The sequence below is a fragment of the Poecilia reticulata genome, linkage group LG6 (assembly GCF_000633615.1).
Source record: "Poecilia reticulata strain Guanapo linkage group LG6, Guppy_female_1.0+MT, whole genome shotgun sequence".
Taxonomy (NCBI): Eukaryota; Metazoa; Chordata; class Actinopteri; order Cyprinodontiformes; family Poeciliidae; genus Poecilia; species Poecilia reticulata.
In genome coordinates this window covers 19,062,062-19,086,210 of record NC_024336.1, presented here as the reverse complement: position 1 = coordinate 19,086,210, position 24,149 = coordinate 19,062,062, and the positions used below count along the sequence as shown (strand labels likewise).

The following is a 24,149-nucleotide window of genomic DNA, read 5'->3' as shown; positions in this document are numbered from 1 at the left end:
AGTTGTTGGGGAATGTGAAAATGACTGTGTCATCTGTTTTCTTTAAGTAAAAAGTACACAACAAGTTCCAGAAAAATAATTACAATTAATTCAAGTTAAGTTTAATAAAGCAATGCCAATTTGTGTCAGATGGACATCAGGTGATAGCTGACTGAGCAAATAATAAATTAAATATATTTAATATTTTTCTTTCTTGTTGATTTTTTGTCATCTTTTCCCTCTTTCTTTCATCCCACCAGGTGAAGCCCGGTCCAACCTATACTCTTTCCATTAAAGGCAGAGCCGTTGCACCCAGCCTTGACTTCTCCTTCACAAAGTTTAACTTTGGAATGTGTTTCCTGTTCTGTCCGGGTATGGTACCACCATCCCACACTCTTCTCATTCACAACAAAGACAGTACCGAAGTCAGGTATGTGTCTATCGGCATCAGGTAGCTGTAAATAGCAAATGTGCCCAATCCAAATATATAGCCCTTGAACATTGGCATATTGCCCAGAAATACAAAATGTGTTTTTATAAGTCTAATAATTTAGGACATACTTTTATAATGAGTGTGACTTTTATTTTGTAAAATAAAAGTGAGCTCATTTTGAAAGCCTACCTCAATCCATGTTTGATTGCTAGTTATGGCTTTATAAATTTAGATTTGTATTGGAAATAATTTAATTAATGAAAGAGCTGGGAAAAAATCTGTGTATTTATCTTTTTTTTTTAAATCCACAATTGAATGGGTTTAAAAATTTCAAATACTGTATTTTGATTTTCTTTTCATCAGTGTCCAGTGCCAGTTTCAAAACACATCAATCTTCAAGGTGGACTTCCAGCCAGATATTTTGAGACCTGGTGGTATTATGGCGGTACCAATTACCTTCTGCCCCCAGAAGACTTGTCGTTATAGTGGAAAGCTCCTTTTTGTCTTAGACAGTTCTGACACAAAACAAGTGGAGGTAGAAGGAGAAGGGATTGAATTAAAGGTGAGAAAGTAGTGTAAAAAACACAGAAGACAAAATTCAAGTAAAAGAACTAAAAAGCACCATACATTGAGCATACTGCTGCTTGCTTTTAATGTAGTATATGTCAAAGATGATGTTCTTCTTTCTTAAAGAGGACCTAGTAAGTATTGAGCCATGACTTTAAAACCAAGAAATGTGGCAAAGGGAAATTTTGTGTGTCGTTACACCCCTAATAGATTCTCTATGGGCTTTAGATCAGTCAAGCTTACTAATACTGTGGTTATTAAACCATAGTATCGGTGCTACAGACACTATGGTAAGGTGCCAAGCCCTGCTGGAGAATCAAGTAACGCAGTCTAAAATTTCATGGTTGACCTCTGAACTGAGCTCATCAATTTTCCTCCAGACTCCAAATCCTTGATTTTGTAAATAAAATGCTAAATTTGCCTTCATATAAAAAGAGTCCTGAAAAAAAGCAACAGTGTAGTCCAATTATGAGCCTTCTAATATTGCCTCTGCTTCATGTGTTAGCTAACACAAGCAATGTGACAGTTGTAGCCTGTTGCATGGATAAATCTGGGTTAGATGCATTTTGAAGAATAGACTTAGGATTAAATCCCCACCTTCCTCCAGTCTCTTGGACCCCCTTGCTTCACAATCTTCTTGAGGTTGCAGTTATCATTTTTGTTTGTACACCTTTTTTTTATCACACTTTTTCCTTCCACTCAGTTTTCCACTAATGTACACTGCTCAATAAAATAAAGGGAACACTCAAATAACACATCCTAGATCTGAATGAATGAAATGTTCTCATTGAATACTTTGTTCTGTACAAAGTTGAATGTGCTGACAACAAAATCACACAAAAATCATCAATGGAAATCACATTTATTAACCAACGGAGGCCTGGATTTGGAGCCACACACAAAATTAAAGTGAAAAAACACACTACAGGCTGATCCAACTTTAATGTAATGTCCTTAAAACAAGTCAAAATGAGGCTCAGTATTGTGTGTGGCCTCCACGTGCCTGTATGACCTCCCTACAACGCCTGGGCATGCTCCTGATGAGGTGGCRGATGGTCTCCTGAGGGATCTCCTCCCAGACCTGGACTAAAGCATCCGCCAACTCCTGGACAGTCTGTGGTGCAACKTGACGTTGGTGGATGGAGCGAGACATGATGTCCCAGATGTGCTCAATCGGATTCAGGTCTGGGGAACGGGCGGGCCAGTCCATAGCTTCAATGCCTTCATCTTGCAGGAATTGCTGACACACTCCAGCCACATGAGGTCTAGCATTGTCCTGCATTAGTAGGAACCCAGGGCCAACCGCACATGGAGGGCTGTGCAGCCCTCCAAAGAAATGCCACCCCACACCATTACTGACCCACTGGCAAACTGGTCATGCTGAAGGATGTTGCAGGCAGCAGACCGCTCTCCACGGCGTCTCCAGACTCTGTCATGTCTGTCACATGTGCTCAGTGTGAACCTGCTTTCATCTGTGAAGAGCACAAGGTGCCAGTGGCGAATTTGCCAATCCTGGTGTTCTCTGGCAAATGCCAAGCGTCCTGCACGGTGTTGGGCTGTTGGGCCCTCATACCATCCTCATGGAGATGGTTTCTAACCGTTTGTGCAGACACATGCACATTTGTGGCCTGCTGGAGGTCATTTTGCAGGGCTCTGGCAGTGCTCCTCCTGTTCCTTCTTGCACAAAGGCGGAGGTAGCGGTCCTGCTGCTGGGTTGTTGCCCTCCTACGGCCTCCTCCACGTCTCCTGGTGTACTGGCCTGTCTCCTGGTTGCGCCTCCAGCCTCTGGACACTACGCTGACAGACACAGCAAACCTTCTTGCCACAGCTCGCATTGATGTGCCATCCTGAATGAGCTGCACTACCTGAGCCACTTGTGTGGGTTGTAGAGTCCGTCTCATGCTACCACAAGTGTGAAAGCACCACCAACATTCAAAACTGACCAAAACATCAGCCAAACAGCATAGGTACTGAGAAGTGGTCTGTGGTGCCCACCTGCAGAACCAGTGTGTCTTGCTAATTGCCAATAATTTTCATCTGTTGTCTATTCCATTTGCACAACAGCAGGGGAAATTGATTGTCAATCAGTGTTGCTTCCTAAGTGGACAGTTTGATTTCACAGAAGTTTGATTTACTTGGAGTTATATTGTGTTGTTTAAGTGTTCCCTTTATTTTTTTGAGCAGTGTATTTGCTTACAACACTTCTATAGCGCTCTGTGAACAGTCAGCTTCTGTAGCAGTGACCTATCATGGCTTACCATGCTAGTCTCAGGTGTCTGAGACTGCTGAGAATCATTTAGTCAGCAGACTTTCCCACCACTGTGGAGAACAACAGAATATATCATTATTTAAAATGTTTTTTTGTTTTTTTTTCAGTTGTGACAATCCATTTTTCTAAACTAAATTATGTGTTTTCCTTACTATAATTCATAATCAGCTAAATTAACAGAAGTAAATTGCTTAAAATATATCACTGTAATATTTTGATTGACTGAGATCTGCCCATAGATATAAATAAACATTAGCATGGAAACAATAGCGTGGGTGCATCATTTTATTCAAAAAGAAATGAGTTGTAATGTATTACCTTCAAATAATTAGACCAAAAGAGCAAACATCTGTTGACAGAAACAATTACTAAATCAAGCATCAACTGATGTATGGTGTGAAGGGGAAGGCATGGGGCCTTCTTCATTTTTCTTTACTTTTTAATAATCTTCTAAAGTGGTCTCTCTTATTTGTCCAAAGTCATTTTCATCACCCTAACATATGCTTTTTTTGTCCCAGCTGGAAGTGGTTGATTTCCGACAAAAGAAAATGAAACTAGGATGTCTAACATTGGGTGAAAAAGTGAACAAACAGGTCGTCCTAGCCAATGACAGCCTCCTAGACCTTTCTTTCGATTTGATACTGAACTCAGATCCTAATCTAGATCCAAAGGTAAGCACAACACAAATGTTATCAACTTTTAAACTGGAGTCCACTAAAGCCAGACTTAATAGTTGCCTTCCTGCCACCAGGACCTGTCTGTCAGCCCATTAGGCGAGATGAAGCTGAAATCTTGTGGAGGCTCCTGCAAGCTGCAGATTCAGTTTTCACCTCAGCAGCACATTGCTCCTTTTTCTGTCACGCTGCAGGCGGAGTTCAAAGGGTTCTTCCACCACCTGCTGACCATCGAGGGCTGTTGCAAGGTTGGCTGGAATCTGCCCTCACAATCATTACGTTCTGTTTCTGTTCAAGAAATATTTGGTAGTAATTTATAATTAAAAAATACCAGGGGGTGGATGTCAATTTAGACTGCAGCCAAGTGTCTTTTGGAGCTATGGTCCAAAACTGCCAGACGAACAGGAGGATTGTCATGATGAACTCTAGTGACACTACTGTCAGGTAATGTTGAATAACAGCATATCCCACTGTATTTTTATGGAATCAGTACATCCCCAAACACTTGGGTTTATTTCTTCCCCCTGTTTTGCTTCGGTTCACTGAACTTCCAGATTTCATTGGCAAACCCAAGATTTTCCTGCAGAGTTGTCAGTCACACCAGTAAAAGGATATATCTGCCCAGGCAAGGACTTTCCCTTTGAGGTGACCTTTACCCCTGTGAAGCTCAGTGACGACATCAGATACGAGAACCTGTCCTGCTTCATCGACGGCTCCCCACTTATTAAGTTGACGGTCACAGGTTCCTGCGTCCCACCTTCCATCAGCAAAGAGGTTAGACTGAACTCTYTCTTTACATACAAATAGAAATGCTTCATGTCTTTAAAATAATTACTGTTAATACACACTTTGGTTATTAGTTAAAAGATAAGGAGGTTTTTTTGCTTCCAATCTGGCCTCATGATTGCTGATTTGAAGTCACATTTCTAAATAGGAAATTTAGTTAGTTGCCTTGTAAAGCACTTTAAAGTAAACATGCTGTTTATTAATGTTTAAAAACAAAGTTGAATCTATCAGATTTAATTATATTTTTCATGTAATATTGTAGATAGATCTGGGCAGTAAAAAAATTATGCAAACTTACATTTAGACTGATTTTCTTTTTTCTTTTTTTTGAGTTTTTTTCCTAAAAGCTGCCACGTCAGTTGCTTTTTCCTCATTGTGTAAATGGTATAAACGGTAGCTCCAAATAATGTAATTGATTTGTCTCATTTGCTTGACTCAGGAGCTTTTGACAGATTTAAGGATTTCTACAACTTCTTGCAGTTAGATTTAATTAAATGAGTACCCCTAAAGTCCTGCATCCGAGGAATCAAATAAATCAGAAAGCTTGTGTTGAAGTTTTTTCACATTCACATTCATTTATTTATCTAAAGTAGACGGACAAAAGGTCTTTGAAAAGGCTGCAAAAGCATGTTGACTGTTTTTGCTGCATCACAACAAAAGAAAATGTGCATCATGCTCATGTACGCGATGTTCTTTGATAGAAATTATAATTTTAAGTCCAACAAAAGCTGAGGGGATTGCATTATTATTACTGTTTGTGCTTAGATACAGATGTATTTTATTATTTAACTTTTAAATATGTGCGTCAGAGGACATGTTGTTGGTCGCCAGAGAAATTCTGGCAGGTTTGATTAATTTTATACATTTTGCAAAACGTCTGTCTCCAGGTGATAAATTTCACATGCCGAGTGCGCTCCTCTCAAACTCAGACACTGTCCGTAACCAACCCTACCTGTGAGTCCTGCAACGTCACACTTGTAATCAAGGGTGAGCAATGGAGTGCTGCTCACTTTATGACTTTTGAACCCAACCAAAGCAAGACATTTGACGTCACGTACAAACCACTGAGCATGACGACTGATGGAAACAAGCACCTGGTAGAGAAAAATATTACTTTCAAAGGAAGCATTTTTGTATTTAGGGCTAAAAATGGTGGGTGAAAATGTCAAAAAATAGACTTGTGTTTTTCACAGGGATCAGTTTTTTTCTCTTTTCCTGGTGGGAGGGGAATTCTGTTCAATCTGCAAGGAAGTGCGTTTGCCCCAAAAGCAGAGGACCTCATCTCACAGGAGGTGTCTGCCAAAACCCAAAACTCTGTTCTTCTCCAAGTCAACAACTGGCTCACCAGGCTGCAGAGGTAAAACACGAAGTCAATTATAGAATGTATGGTAATTCCAATTTCATCTAACATATAAAAAAGGCCTATGGGACTTTTCTCATCTAGATTAGTTTGTGTGTGAATAACAATTTTGGTCAATCAGACTCATCACCTTATCCTGACTGATTCCTTTCTATAATGAGATCCATTAAAGACATAGCTAAAGAACACAGATATTGAAAAATTGGAAAATCAGATTTGGACTTCTGACTTTATTTAAGTGAGACTACAAACTACGGCACCCGATCTATCACTGTGAATGGCATACATTCAATCAGCAAAATAATATGTTCTATAAAATGATGCACACAGAAACAGGGAGTGATTGAAATCCCTGTCTGACTGTGATAAAATCATAGATTGATAGACCAACAACAGGTACGTGAAGCTCAGTTAATTTAAAAAGGCACGATAGGGACTCTCATCCAAAACCTGGGAATGACATGAATACCAAAATCTAATATTTATTTATTAGTATTTAACTGGAGATGAAAAATTTAACAACTCTTATGAGGCTATAATAAATGGTCTTGGGTTATGAGGCCCTAATAAATGATCATTTATCACGGTCCTATGAGACTTATAGTGTTATGTTTTAACAAATATATTGACTATTTTTCTGTTTTCAGGTTCTCTGTGCTGCTAGAGGTAGTTAAACCTGACAAACCAGACCTGACTGTGTTCCTCTTAGGAAACAAGTCCATTGAGGTTCCCGCTTTGGCCAAGATGGACTATAAGATGTTTTTTAATGCATACAGAGAGGGAGAATACACCACAAAGGTTTGGGCAAACAAGTTTATCTATGTTTGTGAGAGTATGTTTCTCTAACTATGTGAGTATGCATATCACACTATTGCATATTAGCTTTCTATTTCCAAGGTGTAAGAAGATGAATACCCTTATGAAACAAATACTTTGCTGTAGCATTAACAAGTCAATGTTTAGCTCAGCCAGACTTCCATGGCATTGGCTTCCAAGTTTAACACAATTTTCTAAAAGAGCTAAAAGGTTTAGTTTGGTGGACATCAGCTGAAACAGTAAAATTTACAGTGTGCAGTGCTTTTTTTTTGGTTACCACTGCTGCAGAATTTGCACAAGTTATTAAGCAAAAAATAAAAACAAACAAAAATAAACAATATAGTGCTACAGCAGAAGTAAAATACTCTATGTTGATGCTCTGCAACTGTGTGAATGTTAGACTCTTCCTCATGATCACCATAACCAGCACATACGTTATAGAGTTGATCGAACATGACGTTCCTTACTTTAGACCCACATAGGACACAGTTGAGACCCACCAGTATACATGAAAAAGAAACGGTCTGACAACCGCATGAATCTGGCCCTCACTCCACACTTTAATCTTTCTACTCAGGCGACATTTCGCAATGAAACAACAGGGGAGTTCTTGTTCTACCTCATCAATTTTAAAGTCGGCTCTCCAGGAGTCCTGGCTACCATCAACCTGGAGACGCCTGTTCGCAAAGTGGCCTGCGGTGTTGTACATGTGGAGAACCCCCTAAACAGAGCTACCAGTTTTACCACAGAGTGTAAATGTACTGATATCAAGGCTCCACCTCAGCAGATCGTTCCGGGACAGTCAAAGGTCAATACCAAAGACAAATTTCATTTTGATGAAAAAAATCTATCTTTGTTGAATATACCTGACCTGAATATGTCTGCGTATGTACATCTCTTCTCCTCAGGGTTCCCTGAACTTYGAGTATCTGCCTCTTCATGTAGGCGAATCTACCGTACGTCTGACCCTGTGCAGTAGTGACCTGGGCCAATTTCACTACAATCTGCTTCTCAAAGCTCTCTCCCCACCACCAGAGGAGACTGTCTACTTCCAGACTGTACTGGGGAGCAGCAACTCTTCTTTCGTTCATTTTACTAATTACTCCCAAAGTGCAACCAAGTACATCTGTAGGGTAAGAAACTAACAGATCTCAATCTTGTTTTACAGAAATGTTTTAAAAAGATAACAATGCCAACACATTACAGAGATATCAATTAAATTTCATTACAGATGAACCAATAGATTTGCCAAAAATCAGAAACTTGCCGTTTTTATCTGCTTAATTCTTATTGGTAATTGGCAGATCAAACACTGAAATAGTTTTTGTTCCATTTGTTAAGTGCATTAACATTAAGAACTCCCACTTTGGTCTATAAACACATCAACCAAAGCAAAATGGCAAAATTCAATACCTGCTTCTGTCAGACAACCTGCAGCACTTTTTTTCCTTATGCCCGTGTATACCTTGAAGAAATTAGGCCAGTGACACCAGAATTAGCAAATCAAACCTTAAATAAAGTTTGAAATTTATATTGGCCAGGAAGGGCCATTTTATGGCTACAATGTAGTTTAACACTATAAGTGTGACACCTGAATGTAGTGTCGAGCGCTCTAGAGTACTCTGGACTAGAAGTAGTGCTACATAAGTACAGACCATTTACCATGTGTTATTCTGTCTCTCCTACAGAGTGACTGTCCTGATTTTATCGTGGAAAAAAATCTCAGTGTTTTGCCCGGTTTTCCTTCAGGCTCAGAGGTGAAGGTAGATGTTCGTTTTGAGCCACATCAGTTGGGCGAGGTGAGAGGGAAGCTCACCTTGAACTCAGATATTGGTGGTGAATACATATTTCCTTTGCACGGAGTCTGCACCTTCCCAAGACCTCAGGGCCCGTACAACATCAAAGGGGGCAGCAACGTCTCCATCCCTTTCAAAAACGTGTTCCTGAAGACCACGACTTTCTCTTTGAAGGTAAAATTCATGCAGAGCCTAACAAGATTAAAGAGTAGAACAATAGATAGTTCCCCCTATCCAGGGTGTGAACAAATCAAAAGCTGGTTTATTTTTTGCATTATTTCTTGTACAAAAACCTAAAGATTCTGAAATTTCCCACTGATGGTCAACAAAATCTACCAGCAGCTTTTGTCTCCATCCAATAGCTCTACCACTTGTCCTCTCACATTGGAAAAAGGCATCTTTCTGCTGTTTAATCATTCATTTGCATTGTGTGTAGTTTTCTTTGGGGGGATCAAACATTGTTAAGCTCATGGCTTTTTTTAGGCCCTGTTCAATCCAGGCACAAACATCCATCTCACCTAACCATCCATCCTTATTGTGTAGTGATTTAATGCTAGCAAGGTTAACAGGGGTGTTGTGTTTGCCCAATAGATGAGAGGGGTATACTTTGAGCAGGTCATCAACCCTCAACATCTCTGTGTATCTAGTAACATAGGTGGATGGATTCTGATAGGATGAAAGGTGGCTACTAGAACTCTGATTCTGTTGGTTATTATTTGGATATTTATAGAATATTACATTTTTTATTATTAATGAGGCCATTCAAAGTAAGAGTAGAAATGATTTGCTGCTCCTACATGGTTTGCTTCTGCATTTCACCCCTATTATTGATTTACAGAAACATTAGAAAACATGCGGATTGTCTTCTTTGCTGCTCCTTGTTCTACGTCCAGGTTACATGTTAATATTTAGATACAATGGCTAAGCCTTTCAGAGATGATTTTGACACATTGTGTCAATACTTATGATTAAAGTCATCCTCCTACATCAACTGCACACCCAGGAGTCATGTTAGTGATAACACTAACATGCAACACGCAAACTTACCCATTCACTTTTAGAACATTACAGTTCCACACAACATCACTTAGGATTTGCTGCCGCATGCTTGTGCAGTGTGAGGGACAGAAGATGAGCTCCACACGCATGCGGCGAAGTGAGATACAGGTGATCAGTTTGTGTGATTGGCAACAAGAGATTGTGATCGACGATCACCGATCATACACTTTTTCACGGAAATCGCCCGATAATGATTGGTGGTCAATCGATCAGCACACCTCTACTCTTGATAGGTTCTTCACACAGCACTACATTTTCTTTAACTTTTGCATATTTGACTTCAATCAACAACTTATTCTCTTTTGCATTCACGTGTGAAAATTATGTAACCTAATGATATTTTTGTTGCTTCTAGGTTGACAACCCATGCTTTACTGTCAAAGAGATGGAGAACATACCCCCCAAAAAGTCACATAATATCGTAGTGTCCTTTGAAGTTCCTTCCGGAGGGCATCCTGGACCATGGTTTGGAAAGTTGACTGTCTGCAGACAGAACCCAGAGGCCCGGAGCAATGCCATTTCATGGGTCTTTTACCTGAAGGGTCAGCGGCCTCACTCTTCTTAGGGAAGCATAAAGAAAACACCTAAGCAGATAGAAAGTTCTAACCTTCTTTATTTCAGCTTAGGTTATCTCTATTTTGTGAGCTGGGATGTTAGACTCTTTTGAAATTAAAGTATAAATGTTGATGCCAAAAATATAGTACCTACAAGCTTTAATTATTTTGTTTCAAAATATATTCTTTAAAAAACTGAATAAATGTTGCAGAGAAGCTCTTCCTGTTATTGCACTCTAATTTCCACATGGGGGCAATCATGTCAAGAGACTGGATTTGAATTCTGGTACTCCCTAGATTGGTTCAACAAATGTGCCTCACTTGACTTTTCTGCTGTTTGGTCACTCCATTGGCTCAACAGCAGGACCTGATTCAACCAAATCAGTGCTGAGTTCTGTTAGACATGCAGCACATTGAAGCAAAGACTCACTACTCAATGGAAAGGGCAGAGCTGGGGGAGTCTCTCATTACTAAAGGTTAGATGTGTCACATCAGACATGCTCTACACACAAACCTCTAATGAGAAGCTGGAGTGACAGTTCAGGAGACACTCCTGTTTCCTGGATGAAGCAAAATCCTCTGATCCTCCCTTTGGGAAGAAGAACTTCCTGCTGTTGATGTTCAGTAGTAAAGTAATATTAATAAGATTGGACATTAAAACGGAGATAAAGCAACACCTTGTTGATGCTCTTGGACAAGATTCTCAAAGAAAGGGTATTACTTTTGTTTCCATGCATGATAAAAAGATTTACTTCAGAAATGACTGAGAAAAGTATAAACCAAATAAACTGAGTCAATCCTCAGAAAACATTGAATCCCTAGGATAATTTCTTGCTAAATTAATATAAAAATAACTAAAACACATTTAATAATATCAACTTGTAAACTTAATCAATCAATCAATCAAATTTTATTTGTATAGCACATTTCAGCAGCAAGGCATTTCAAAGTGCTTTACATAATTAAAATAAAAACAGAAATAATCAGTGAGAAAGAGAGAGATTTAAAAAAAAAATAAAAATAAAAACAAAAAAACAAAAAACATTACATCATTAAAACGTCGAAAAGAAAGAAGAAGAAATTAAAAACATTAAAGACATAAAAAGATGGAAGACATCAAAACCGGCACTCTAACCCTAATTTAGCCATAAGCAACTCTAAACAGGTGAGTTTTAAGTTGAGATTTAAAGGCACTCAGTGTTTCAGCTGTTTTACAGTTTTCTGGAAGTTTGTTCCAAATCTGTGGTGCATAGAAACTGAATGCTGCTTCTCCTCATCTGGTTCTGGTTCTGGGGATGCAGAGCAGACCAGAACCAGAAGATCTGAGGGGTCTAGACGGTTGGTACAGTAATAACAGATCTTTAAGGTATTGTGGTGCTAAACCGTTCAGAGATTTATAAACTAACATCAGTATTTTAAAGTATATTCTCTGAGCTACAGGGAGCCAGTGTAGGGACTTTAATGAATCCACGGGGACCATTGTAATCGATGTTTATTATCTTAAGAGTAATTATCTGTTAATTTACCTTTACCTGCATAAAACACAAGTTACTGCAATATAGTAAAATCTATGCATACATTCAGTACATTAAAACTATAAAATTCAACAAAAAGGAACTTACAGTTTTAACAGATAGCAATTTATTTAAAACATTTATCAAAGGTTTCTAATGGCACCATTTAACCATTTTAGTCTCTTTTTCAACTTCTGCTGGCTTCTCAAACTTTTGTCTTAAGCAGGATGTTTCAGTCATGTCAATTTACATTATGGAAAACATTTAGACACATTTAAAACTATCAAAAACAAAGTTTTTTTTTAGGTAATACGGAGAGTGATATATTTCAAACTCTTATTAATAGATGGGGGTTTAAATACATAGGTCTCAAACTACTGAGACATCTGTACTGTACACCATATGCACTTAACACTAGTGTGGTGCTCTTTTTGTGTCTCTGCTCTTTGTCCAGCCTTTGTGACTTTAATTTCTATAGGAATTTTCTTTCATCTAAAAGGAGCTTTTATTAGCTGTAAGGCTGAATTCGTCAGAAGAACTGACAGCAGCGCTACGTGTCAGGCTATGTGTATTACTAATCTATTTAAAACACGTTTTATTTTTTTGAAATTAATGAATTTGAAATATATTTTTGATAATATGCCCACATCAGTTGCAATACGCCTGTTCAAGTTATTGCTTTTAGAGATGAGTCTCGTAGGAGTTTATTGTAGCTTCACGGTTAGATGAAGTAATTTGTTGTAACTTAAATTGCCAATAAATACGTTCTCCGCTCACGCGCGCACACGCACGCACACACAAACACATTTGATTTTATTAAGATGTGGAATATAGCAGCTGGATGGGTGTGTTTTGGGGTGGGTGATGTAACAGGGAAAGTGTTGGGTGGGGGGGGNGGCGGGAGTTTCTCTCTCTCCCCCATAGAGCGCAGCATGAGCGCTCCGCAGCAAAAGGATGTGTGAGCAGGCAGCGCGTTACTGTAGGGACGGGGTCCACAAACTGCTGAACAAAGAACAAGCCAAACTTCGAGCCCAGGAAAGCCGCGAGCAGCCGAAACCCGTAGCCGGTCAGGACAGCGAGTCCGCGACGGCAGCGCAGTCCGGAAACAGCGGCGCCCAGCCCGGTGGAATCGACGGGCTCGTCCGCTGGATCGTCACCAAAATGAGCGACAACAAGAACATCTCCAGCCGGGAGTACGCCTCCAGCAAGGAGGAGGTGGCCGTGGCTCAGGAGCAGTTCTTCGCCCCGGAGCCACGGAGAGGCATCTCGGTTATCCTGGATGTAAGTATGAAGCTGCAGGTTGAGGCGGATGGATGGGTGGGTGGATGAAGACATCCAGAGCGCGCTGCGCACTTACGCACCGACATGTTCTGAAGGCTGTGCCAGTTTGTTTTCAGCCTGCACCCTTTTACTCAGTAACCCGAATAATAAACGGTTTCAGATGATTTAACCTTAAACCCAAAGAAAAAAACTAATGGCACTTTTGTCAAAGCAGCCACCATCGATGTTTATTTTAACCTTTAGTTTAGTTGTTAAACATATTGACGGCACAGAAGTACCTTCGGTGAACTTATCAATACAGCCAAATAACATTTTTCTGAATCCATTTTTTTAATCATCTGGAACTACGTGCAGCGTAAACCTGCCAGGAAGACGAAAGAAAACTTTATGGTTAAAGTCTACAATTGGTGTACTTTTTTCCTTCAAAAACGTATAATAACATGACATATAAAAGAGGCATCTCTTTTTTTAACAGACTTTTGCGGTCTTGTATTTCCATTACAAGACTGCAAAAATCAAACAAAATTTTCACTGAAGGAAAAAACCTTGCTAAGAAAGCCCCCTGTCTATGGATCAATAAGTTGAAAAAGAGCAACTTTTGGAAGATTGACTGAACTGCTGCACAATCAAACAAATACATTCAAGCTGCTTGAATGTATGTCTTGTCACACTGTTTTTGAAAGCTATGCAACTAAAATGTTTTTCTGCAGTTGTGCAGAGAACAAGTAAAAGCCTTCCTTTGAGTAATTTGGTGAGTTGCCTTATGAGATGTCATCAGAGGCATATGCACAAAAGCCTTGCTTTTCTGGGGTTTTAAGTATAAATAATTGATGTTTTCCACCTGAACATGACATAGAATTTGGGAAATAACCTTGGTTCTTCAAACAATGCTGTTTACCTCCTTAACATTTATTACTTGTGGTGAACGAGCCAGATATTGTAGCTATTTCCAATTTTTAATAGTGTATTTATTCAGTATTTAGGTTATCTTCATTATCTGAGCTTGGCAGCTGCTGACACTCAGTTTGAACTCATTCGGTGACATTTATTCTCCAGTTTTCTGCATCACCTTTACTTCTGAAATGCTAATTGTTCTTCCATTTTCCCATACTATTGACCCGCAACATTATTATCACGGCAAAGTCTCACACYAAAGTGCTTTCCTGGTGGGTCCGTTTGCTCACAGCTTCATGCAGCATTTCTCCTCATTAAACCTTCCTTAGTGCTGTTTTTTTTTTTTTTGCTGCATTTATCCTCAATCTTCTTCTGAACCCTTCGTACTGTTCTTACTGTTTCTGAAATACATTTCATCTTTTCCCCCTCTCCTCACTTCCAGTCATCCCTCTCTCATCAAAAGCATTCGTTATTAATAGGTTAGAAGATGCATCACTTTCCCTTCTGCCTTCCTTCTGCTGCCGTCTCCAATTTCTGCATGTCTTTTTCTGCAGTTTTTCTGTGTTTCTGTTGTAACTTTTCACAAACACATGCCACCTATTCACTACAACACTTTTCTCCCTCCATCCAAAGCATCTCTGCCTTTAAACAGCTCCAGATCTGACTGCTTTCTGTGGAGCTGAGTGCGCCCCAGGGTGCAGCCGGGCAGCAGAACAATGCAGAGCAGCTTGTCGTTTGGAGTGTGGCTCTGCTCAGTGGTAATGAGCTTCGCTTTGGCCTTGTGGTTGCAAGAATCTACCACTTAATTTTAGAAATACTAATCGTGCGATGCCAAAGTGTCATAATTAGCTCCCCTGTAATAATGACGGAAAAATATAAATTCTCATTGTTGTTGTTTTGCTTCAGAAAATAGTTTTCTAGTGTTTTGTAAAGACTATCATTAGAGTGGTGACTGTTTAATTTACATGAGGAAGATACAAGTCCTGAGTGTGTGTGTATTCGTGGTTGTTAGACTTGTTTGTCTTTGTGTTGCCGTGACGAACTATTCAGATAATACCCCTCCTTACACCATTCATCCTGCATGGATCAAGTGGTTGCAGAATGCTTGAATAAATGGATATGACTCGAAGTATGTAAAAACTTTAATTTATAAGGAACAATGTCCCTTATTTATTTGACAAAGATTAAAACATTTTAATATGTAAAATTTTATCCCAATCTACCACTAAAAATACATTTTTATATTCAAACATTTAAACCACATGGCTCAGTGGCAGAGCACCATGCAGAGTCTACAGTCCTCAAAGCTGATGGTCCTGCACTATTTGCTGCACGTCTTCCTCTACTGTCTCTGCTCTTCGTACTGTTGAATTACAGCCACTACTGTCATAAAAAAACTTAAAAAAATGTAAATAAAAAAGTTTAATTATTTGCATTAGATTAAACATTAATTACTCTTGATCTTCCCATCATGGTCCCGCAGTGTGTAAAAGTTAGAAATTTGATTTGAGACTTTCCAGGTCTAGATAAAGAATGAAAAAGAAAATGAAGTTTGAAAAGTAACAATGTAGGTAAATACTTTCTTCTTTTATTTCCTCCTGTCTTCCTTCCTTCCATCTTCTCTTCCTTCATCCCTACTTTGTGCAGATTTCCTATTTAAAGCTTTAGCACTGTAAAAGATAAACCATATATTCATAGTGAACTTTTAAAATGGCCTAAAATTTACTGATGATTCTGGAAAATTGAGTTTGAAAAATTTAATTTTGACATGCAAAATGTGTATAAAACCTTTTATTTATTTTAAAGGAACAGTTAATGATGATCTGGTTTGTTGCGATGCCTGGATTTTATTTTTGACTGCTCTTTTTCTTGGATGGCCCTTTGCTTCCGCTCACTTTGTCTTTCCGTCTGTCCCCCTGTTCATTATTCTGCTGCACTCCTCAGCAGGTACACTTCATATGGCTCTCAGAAAACACTGATGAAAGTAGCCGTTCTGACATTTTCAGATCCACAGTGGGAGGAATCCTTGGCTGAAGCTATAAATTAGCTTAATGTGGTGCACCACCCGCACACAGTACATAATCAGTCAGCTGTAGATCAGTGAATTTGTCTGGTGAGTGTTTTATGCTCATGAACTTCAAGTCTAAGAGTTTCTCATATGCTAATAAACAGCTGCCTCCGTTCAGGCCTTCTGATGGAGTCAAATTAAAAAAATAAACTCTTATTGGTTGATTGATGACCTGCTACATGTTTTCTTATTGGCTTTATTTCCACTTGGTATAATTCAAGTTTTCTGTTAACGTTGCAATAAAAAGGATTTCCTCTTGGGTGGCTTTCAAGGTAACAGTTGCCTGTGTTTACCGATTGGTGTATGAAGTATTTCTCTTTCTAAACAGCTCTAACATACATATTTTGTTTTCATGAACACTAATTAGTTAGCTACCTATTCATACACTATTTAAGTTCAGTTTTGTGGCTCTTTCTGCTCAAGGAAACTTGTTTTTAGAAGAAAACAGTTAATAATTGCACAGTACAATTAATAATTGTCTTAGAATATACATTGTTATTCTTTACCACAGGAAAGCTCMTGCATGCTGTAAAGCTACCATCAGGAATTTGAATTGAATATAACTTGGAATTTTTGTTTCTTGATTAACATTTTATATGGGGAACAAATGGTATAAGGTTACATTACTAGTACACAATCAGGCAGAGGCAGTGTGGTGCTATGGGGGATGTTATGTTGGGGAAACCATCAGTACTGCCATCTATCTGGATGCAGAGTTAATTTAATGAATATCTTGCACTCTGTGGCCTCTTTCAGCAGAATAACCTAGTCTTGGTAAAAACCAGTCCCTTGTTCTATGCTTCATACAGAGAGTCTGAAGCCTTGGCTACTGAGAAACGATTGCTTCCTGGAGGTTTAGACTCTGCTGAAGTTTAAAATTTTACTTAATCTCGTGACGTATGGAACGCACCAGTTCGGCACTAAGAAGCTCTTTGAAAATGTTCTATATGTTCCTGTGCTATAAACAACCATCTTCCACTGTGAACAGATAAGTGCCAATCCGAAAGAGGCAGATGTTAATGTTAATTCAATATTTGGCCAACACAGACTGAACGGCTTCGTTCATTTTCTCCATTGCCGTTGATAAAACTACAGACTACAATTCTAAAACGGTGCAGAAAGTTATCGTCATTGTTCACAACTTGTCTTTCTGTTCGCTGATTGGCTCGGTAGAAAATCTACCAGAGGGAATCCAAGTCAGTGGGAGAAAACCCAGACTGTGCAGTGAAGCGAATGGTGAATCGAGAGGAATTGCATAGGAAGGTAACGGGCAGGGTATAAAGCAACCTATCACAAAACCAAAGCCATTCAGGAATGGTTTGAGGAATTGTAAGTTGAGGGTTTGATGTGGCCTCCAAATTCCCTAGATGCCAATCCAGTCAAGCATCTCATATCCTAGAGAACTTCTTTCTCCTGACATATTAGTGTCAGGTAGCTCAACACAACTTCAGGGGTCTATTGGAGTTGATGTCTCAATTGTTTAGGACTGTTTTGGTAGCAATCTATGAGTATTTACTGCAAAAAGTGTTTTAAAATTGATGCATTTGTATTTAGCACAGTATTCACCACAGTTTTTTTTCTGACTAACTTTCCTCTCTTCTGTCCACAGATATTCAGAAGAGCTGACAAAGATGGTGAGTAAAATTGTAAACTAGTAATTTATTTTCATCAGCTATAAAACAAAACAGACTTACCAATGTTGGATTCTGGTGGTTTTCTATTTAAAGTTAAGAAATGCAATTGTAAATGTGTTTGAATTTTGTGTTTCACATATTTTAGAAATGTTCCCAAGCAACAAAATAGTATGAAAACTCAAATTATATTTTATAAATGCAAACATTTCTAAAATGTTAAAATATTAAGTGGTTTGTATGATTAAAAGACCAATGGCCGCCTTATCATCAAGGCTGACTTAATGCAGCTTTATGGTACTCTTTAGACGTTTCTCTATGAACCTTTCACTTGTTTCCGAAAGAGCAATTAAAACCGCTATAGGTAAATTTATAAAACTGTATTAAATCTGCAACTTTTTTCCTGACAGTATAACATGAGACTGATGATCTCTGAAAAAAAATCAAGCTCCTCTGGCTCCTCCCTGTGGTCCTACAGCCATCTGCAGGAATACACCGCTCCCAGTCAGAAACACTCAAAGTCAGGAAGAGGCTCTTAGCGATGTCAATCAGACAGATTTGTGTATGCGCTGCTCAAACTCCTCACGCAGAGTGTGACAAACTCAAGATTTCCAGAGAAACGACCTAGCACCAGATTTAAACTAAGTGTCTCCGTTTCGCTTCAAACTCCAGCGGTGCTCAGAGAAGTGTGTGTGGAAAGTTTGTGATCGCACAAGATTGCCTATAAAAAAAAAGGATGATTGGTGTCATATAATATACTATAGCTCTCAAATTTCAAATGTTATTCTGTCCATTGCTCTCCCACTTCATCTACATTGACCGACTACAACAAACTGCGACCTGAGAAAACTTGACTTAGGTTTCAGAATTAAATCCATGTGTACTTGCGCTGGCATCTGACAAGGAAATCTGTTCACTTGCTTTCATTATTGGTCATAGTTACTAGCATGCGCATTCACAGCAGCGGGAGTAACTGAACTGCAGCGGAGAGCAACGGTTAGGGTGTGGATGCGCTTACATAAGCTTGATTGACAGTCCACAGAGAAGATCACAATTTTCACAGATTGTTTCAAATTATACTGTCAGGACTTAGTGACAGTTTTAACAAGTATATCAAAAACATTGTTTTAATAAGTTACCTACTGTAGTTTAACTAAAAATGGACTTATCAAGTAAAGGTTGATGCATCTCAGATTAATGCTGGATTATTTTCTATTCTCTTTAAGTCCGGTTTTTACAATTTTACACTATTTTCTCCATAGTTTATTGCACACACTGTTTGAGAAACTGGATGCAAACTGATGAAAAAGCATCTAAGCTTAAAAGAAAAACCTTCTTGACCTTCTGAGATTGTCAATCAAGAATAACTTATAAAAACTGACAGAATGCCTGGCTTTTTTGTTTGACAAAGCAAAGAGAGAGGGAAATGGGTTCTGCTTCAGTTCTGTCATGTGATTTTTTTGGTTGGTGAAAACTGTCTGCTGGGGGAGCTGCTGCAGCATCGTCCTATCATTTATCTTTGCATCCTGGGACAGTGGAGGGCTTTCAGAGGGTGTTTTTTTGTACAGTTTTGCCAGCAAGCAGCTTGTTTATATCATTTGGCATGTGATAGTGTCTCTTCTTTTCCTGCCCATCCTGTTTTTATCCCTTTTTTCAACCTCTTCTTTAGTGTTCCTCTATTCACTAAACCCCAGAAAAAGCGTTTTATTGCAGCCAGATGGTCATTTATTCTTTAAATACGTGTTTGTTTTTGCAAGTGTGGATGGAATTCTTTCCTTTTTGCTGCACAGATCCCCAAGATTTATCTCTAAATAACATATCTGTGTCCAACCAGGAGGGTATAATTGGTCATAGTCATCTGTCTCGGTGGAAGCACGCTGCTGGAAGTTCGGCAAACAGAAATTATTCCCCCCGTTTTGTCATCCTTGCTGTGGATGACGCTCCCATCTCGCTGGGGGGTTTGATGTGATTGTGCTTCTGCATCTCCAACTGACAACATTTTAAATGCCTGCACATAATTACCAACTTCTCTGATACAGAACGTTAGTCARGACGCATTTTCAATCCCGCTGATCACATTTTCTGAGAGCCGGCCTCTTGCATAAGGAGCTCTCACAAACAAGCTGTCAGGTTGAGACTTTTTGATAGCAGCCTCTCTGGGTGTTTCAGCAACTCAGTTCCAGGTGGAAAAAAAAAAAAATGTCTTTAAAAAGGCAGATGCAAGTGTGTGTTTGYGAGGGATTGCTGTAGCATCAGATAGCAAAAGAGCCTTGGCAAGATGCGATGATGGTTATTACAGGGAAAAGCTGTTATTTGATGCATAGTATGCAGGCTGGAGGGGGGAAAAAAAAAATCAGTGAACATGAGCCGAGGAAGAGCTATTTTTACCCTTGTGCTCTTCTCCTGGGTGAGGACCGGGGAACTGTTTTAATGAGAGAGTGTGAGGGAAGGGAGATGCTAACAGGGAGAGGAGAGTTTGTTAAAAAAAGAGAGAGTTGTAGGGGTAAGATGGCGAGGTTAGTAAGAGAAGAGGAGCAGAACGAAAATAAAGATGAGCGAGGGAGTAAGAGCCAGTATTGTATGTCGGGTTGAGAATTCAGGTGCACTTGGTCAAAGTCTGGCTTCACATTCACTCTGCGTAACTCTAGGCTGCTGAAACTGCAAACCGAGGAGTGTGTGTATGTGTGCGTGTGTGTGTGTGTGGGGCGGGGGGTGTGTAGGGGTGTGCGTGTGTGTGTGTGTGTGTTCATGTCGTTCAGAAATACAACCAGCAAATATGTCGTGGTATAAATGCTCAACGTTGCTCGGTTGTAGACTTATGCACAGACTTGTAATACAGTGTACGTCTGGCACACATTTTTATGCAGCTGGTGGAGTTTTTATGTAACCAGTCAGTCTTTGAAATAGTTGCATCATTTTACAGCATTGTAGTTCACAGTACGAGCAAGTGGCAGCAGCTGCAACAACAACACGTTTTCTGTAATCACTGACAGCATCTTCACATTAGGTTATACATTCTACTTTTTTTAAATGACTTAATTAAAAGTTTGCGACTATAGAATGACATTTTATCTGAGTTTATGTTTTTTTTAAGTTAGAGTACTAACCTATTTTAGTTTATTGCAGTATGTAACAGTGTTTTTATTTCTTTACGAGATTGTTTTTTTTAAAATAATTTTATCATTTCATTTGCAGTGAGTCTTGGGATACACAGGTCATTGTGACTGATTAGATGTCTGAATGTTTCAAGGACACACAAAGATCTGTTTATCCATCAAGACTTTRATATTAAGGGGTTGAACTATGGGGAAAATGAAAGATGGATAAAGTTCATCCTTGAGGTTTTGGTGTTTGTTCAGTGTCTCTCCAAATGTCAATTCAGTTAACTTCTTCTGAAAATCTGGAAATTAAATTGCAAATGAGCACATCAAAATACTTATCRAAATGTTAAAAAAGGGGCATGATAAAAATATTTAATTGCAAGAAATGAAAGATTAAATGTCAGATGTGTTGTGGTGTCTGCTTCATCTTTGGGAAAAATATTTCCTAAAACTTTATTTTTATCAACATTTCTGTCTTTATGTTTACTCAAGTTCAGCATTTAGACATTTAATCTGTCTAAAAGCTGTTGATGGAAAACTTTAGCCTAATTTAATGCCGTAAAATCATTTTTATTGCTCCTGTGTAGTTCATTTCCTCTTCTGGAAGTTCAACTGCTGTAAAAAGCCAAAATGTCCATTAAGAGCGTAAAAAATGTGCTCCCAAATGATTTCTCCTAACTGTATGATAATAATAAAAGCAACTTCCTGTTGTCTGTGTCAGCTGAAAGCAGTCTGACAAGACAATCAATGAAAACACCTGTGCAGGTGAATCATCCCTACCTGGTCCAGTTCAGCGGCAAACCTGATATCATTATTTATGCACATTTAATATTTTTTGAGCTGCTTTCCTCTCATTTGTGTATTTCAGCCATCTGCTAATTATCACCTCAGTGTGTGACATAAAGACAGGAGGCCAGTTGAGTTGAGGGAGGCCTGTTTGTCCCTGCTTGTCGACACAGAATTACAGCATGACACCATAAAGCAAACATGCAGCTGCTCTTGCTCAGCAAAGCCTCACAGTTACATGAATGAAACTGACCATYCTCCTTTGGCTTTCGTTTCTGGATGATTTGTGCTTTGAATTTCTTCATGGTCTGGTTCATTTTATCTTGTTGAAACAGTCTAAAGCTGCATTCACACCAGCCCTGTTTAGTCCACTTTAATCTAACTCTAGTTTGTTTGTCTAGAAAGTCCGTTTTTTTGTGTAGGGAGGTGTGAATGCACAAGCGAACTCTGGTCCACCTAAAAACCTAGGTCTCTGTTTGGTTGGAGTGAACTCTGGCGCGGTTCAAATGCATGTACGGATACAAGTGGACCGGAAACCAAAAGCTGGAAGCAAACTATTTGACAGTGCAGTGTGAAAGAGAACTGCACCAGCTGAAAATTCATCAAATGTAGTAATTTTGGTCCCAAATTGAACCGAGTCTACCAGTCTATCACGCATGAAAACACCCTTATTRAATTGTTAAGGGAGATTCTCAGTGGAACATCTCTTTCTTTAATTATACGAGTCATTTTTTTTGGATCAACAAAATCCCCTTTAACCATACTAGCCTCTATTGCTCTAGATATGGGACAGTGTCTGTGCTCAAACTGCAGTTTTTTKGGGGGKTTTTTTTGGCAGATTTTGAAGACAACTATGTCCTGAACAGTCATAAATCTCAGTTTTCTGCTGACCTAATTTGAAAGTCGATATCAACTTTCTGCTGCAGTTAGTCATCGGTACTCATTCTGTGGGTTTTGTGTGATGTGCTGAGTTATGCTGCGTTCCAGTTACCTCGGAAATCMGAACTCTGAGTTGGTTTTGATGTCGCACCCAWCGTAGCATTCCAGTTAACGTAGACGATTTCAACATGACATCGCCCATAGACATTGTTCTCAGTACCGCTTATGGACATAATTTCAAGCTTTAGTTTTGTAGGTAAACTCCAGTTTTAATTTGTACAGTTTGTAGGAGCTACATGTAACAATGAATYCMGACACATATTCCACCACATCTTTGTATTGTTAATGTGAGGAGCGGCCATATTGAAACGGGATGTCAGCTTGGCAAGTCATAGCTGGGGGTAGCAGGAGGTGCTCAGAGTTTACACAGATTTTCAACTCTAGATTTTTCTTTGTCCTTTTGTATAAAAGCTTCCTTCAGTAGAAATCACCTCTTGAGCTGATACCTTGGYTTTTATTTGTTGGTCTTGTTTGTGAAATGGACTTTTGAAACATTTGCATTTGTGTGKGTGATGATGAGGTGAACRCAACAAGGAAATAATCAAACTTAATTTCTTTACTAAGAAACAGGCCATGTTTACTGCAACAAGTCTCCCTCTTTTTCAGAAAAGGCTTAAAGTTGATATATTTGATTAGTTTGAATGACAGTAAACGTAACATACAATCATCAGTTACCTTCTTAGCAATGTTGGACGTTTTAATTCTTCTGTGGTTTAGAGCAAAGCTATYAAAAACTGTTATTTTATAAAAGATTTTCTAAGCTGAAGACTTATAAAGTAGCTGAAATGACTGCAGCACCCAACAGAATGTGGGTGTGACTGTAGGCACAACGATAACCTTCAAACAGACGAAAATAGTCGCAGAGGTGAAGAGACTCAAGCAACAGAAGCTGCAGTGATGCAACAGTCTCTGCAGTATTTGAAGAGCAAGAGTGTAAATACACCAAGTGGAGGGAAGCAAAAGTTTGAGTGAACAGTGAGGAAAGGCATCAGGGTGACCGGTGCTGTAAAGGTGAAGGTGGAGCAGATTGCTGATGGCCTTCAAGTGTTTGGTTGACTCAACAGAACGACAGTATAACGAGGCTGGGAGCTCTAGACATTTCCCAGTAGAAATTTGGTAGACATACATTGTCACTAATCATATTTCTTGTTTAGATTGTTGTCAAAAATGTTTTTTTTTCTAAAATGCAAAAACAATAATTTTTAAAATGAACCACGATTGTAACTACCAGGAAGTAATTAACAAGCTTGTAAGGCTGTGTGTGAGCTTCCCTAACAGATGCACATGGTATCAGCCAGCTGGTCCCTCGGTTTGGCACTTCATCTGCTTCTCATAAACCTGGCATTTTGGACTAATGGCTCTAGAAAAGTGCTGACTGAGTTTTGAGTTCAGGCTGTTTGGGAGTAGTTTGATTGGGACACAAGGATAAGCAAATCCCTGACTGCTGTACACCTTTCATTTTAAGGCAGACTTTCAGTTTGGATTTATCATTTTTATTCTTCCCGTTTGCCACGGCAAAGTTGTCACGCTTTTTTCATAGTTTTTCTAGTCCTGTGGCTTATAGTCTGGTGCAACTTGTACATGTTTTATTTCTTTTTCCGTCTTATGACATTTTTTTTTTTACTGTTGTGTTAAATGTTAA

At 39.0% G+C, this 24,149-nt stretch overlaps 2 protein-coding genes across 4 annotated transcripts in view; both read left to right on the top strand.

The window, feature by feature from the left end:
• Positions 1 to 10,517, top strand: part of hydin (HYDIN axonemal central pair apparatus protein) — a 69,614-nt gene extending 59,097 nt beyond the window's left edge. For both annotated transcript variants that reach the window (XM_008411666.1, XM_008411665.1), the window contains exons 78-90: positions 240 to 409; positions 776 to 974; positions 3,767 to 3,919; positions 4,000 to 4,170; positions 4,257 to 4,366; positions 4,477 to 4,696; positions 5,596 to 5,805; positions 5,902 to 6,065; positions 6,716 to 6,866; positions 7,462 to 7,692; positions 7,793 to 8,017; positions 8,573 to 8,854; positions 10,095 to 10,517. In XM_008411666.1, the coding sequence (XP_008409888.1) occupies positions 240 to 409; positions 776 to 974; positions 3,767 to 3,919; positions 4,000 to 4,170; positions 4,257 to 4,366; positions 4,477 to 4,696; positions 5,596 to 5,805; positions 5,902 to 6,065; positions 6,716 to 6,866; positions 7,462 to 7,692; positions 7,793 to 8,017; positions 8,573 to 8,854; positions 10,095 to 10,304 (2,496 nt within the window). In that variant the 3' untranslated portion in view covers positions 10,305 to 10,517. The remainder of the gene's footprint in view (positions 1 to 239; positions 410 to 775; positions 975 to 3,766; positions 3,920 to 3,999; positions 4,171 to 4,256; positions 4,367 to 4,476; positions 4,697 to 5,595; positions 5,806 to 5,901; positions 6,066 to 6,715; positions 6,867 to 7,461; positions 7,693 to 7,792; positions 8,018 to 8,572; positions 8,855 to 10,094) is intronic.
• Positions 10,518 to 12,705: 2,188 nt separating this feature from the next.
• necab2 (N-terminal EF-hand calcium binding protein 2) overlaps positions 12,706 to 24,149 on the top strand; it is a 103,318-nt gene continuing 91,874 nt past the window's right edge. Inside the window, exons 1-2 of one of the 2 annotated variants that reach the window (XM_008411664.2) lie at positions 12,706 to 13,088; positions 17,660 to 17,684. In XM_008411664.2, the coding sequence (XP_008409886.1) occupies positions 12,762 to 13,088; positions 17,660 to 17,684 (352 nt within the window). In that variant the 5' untranslated portion in view covers positions 12,706 to 12,761. The remainder of the gene's footprint in view (positions 13,089 to 17,659; positions 17,685 to 24,149) is intronic. The other variant, XM_008411662.2, reaches the window with a different exon arrangement.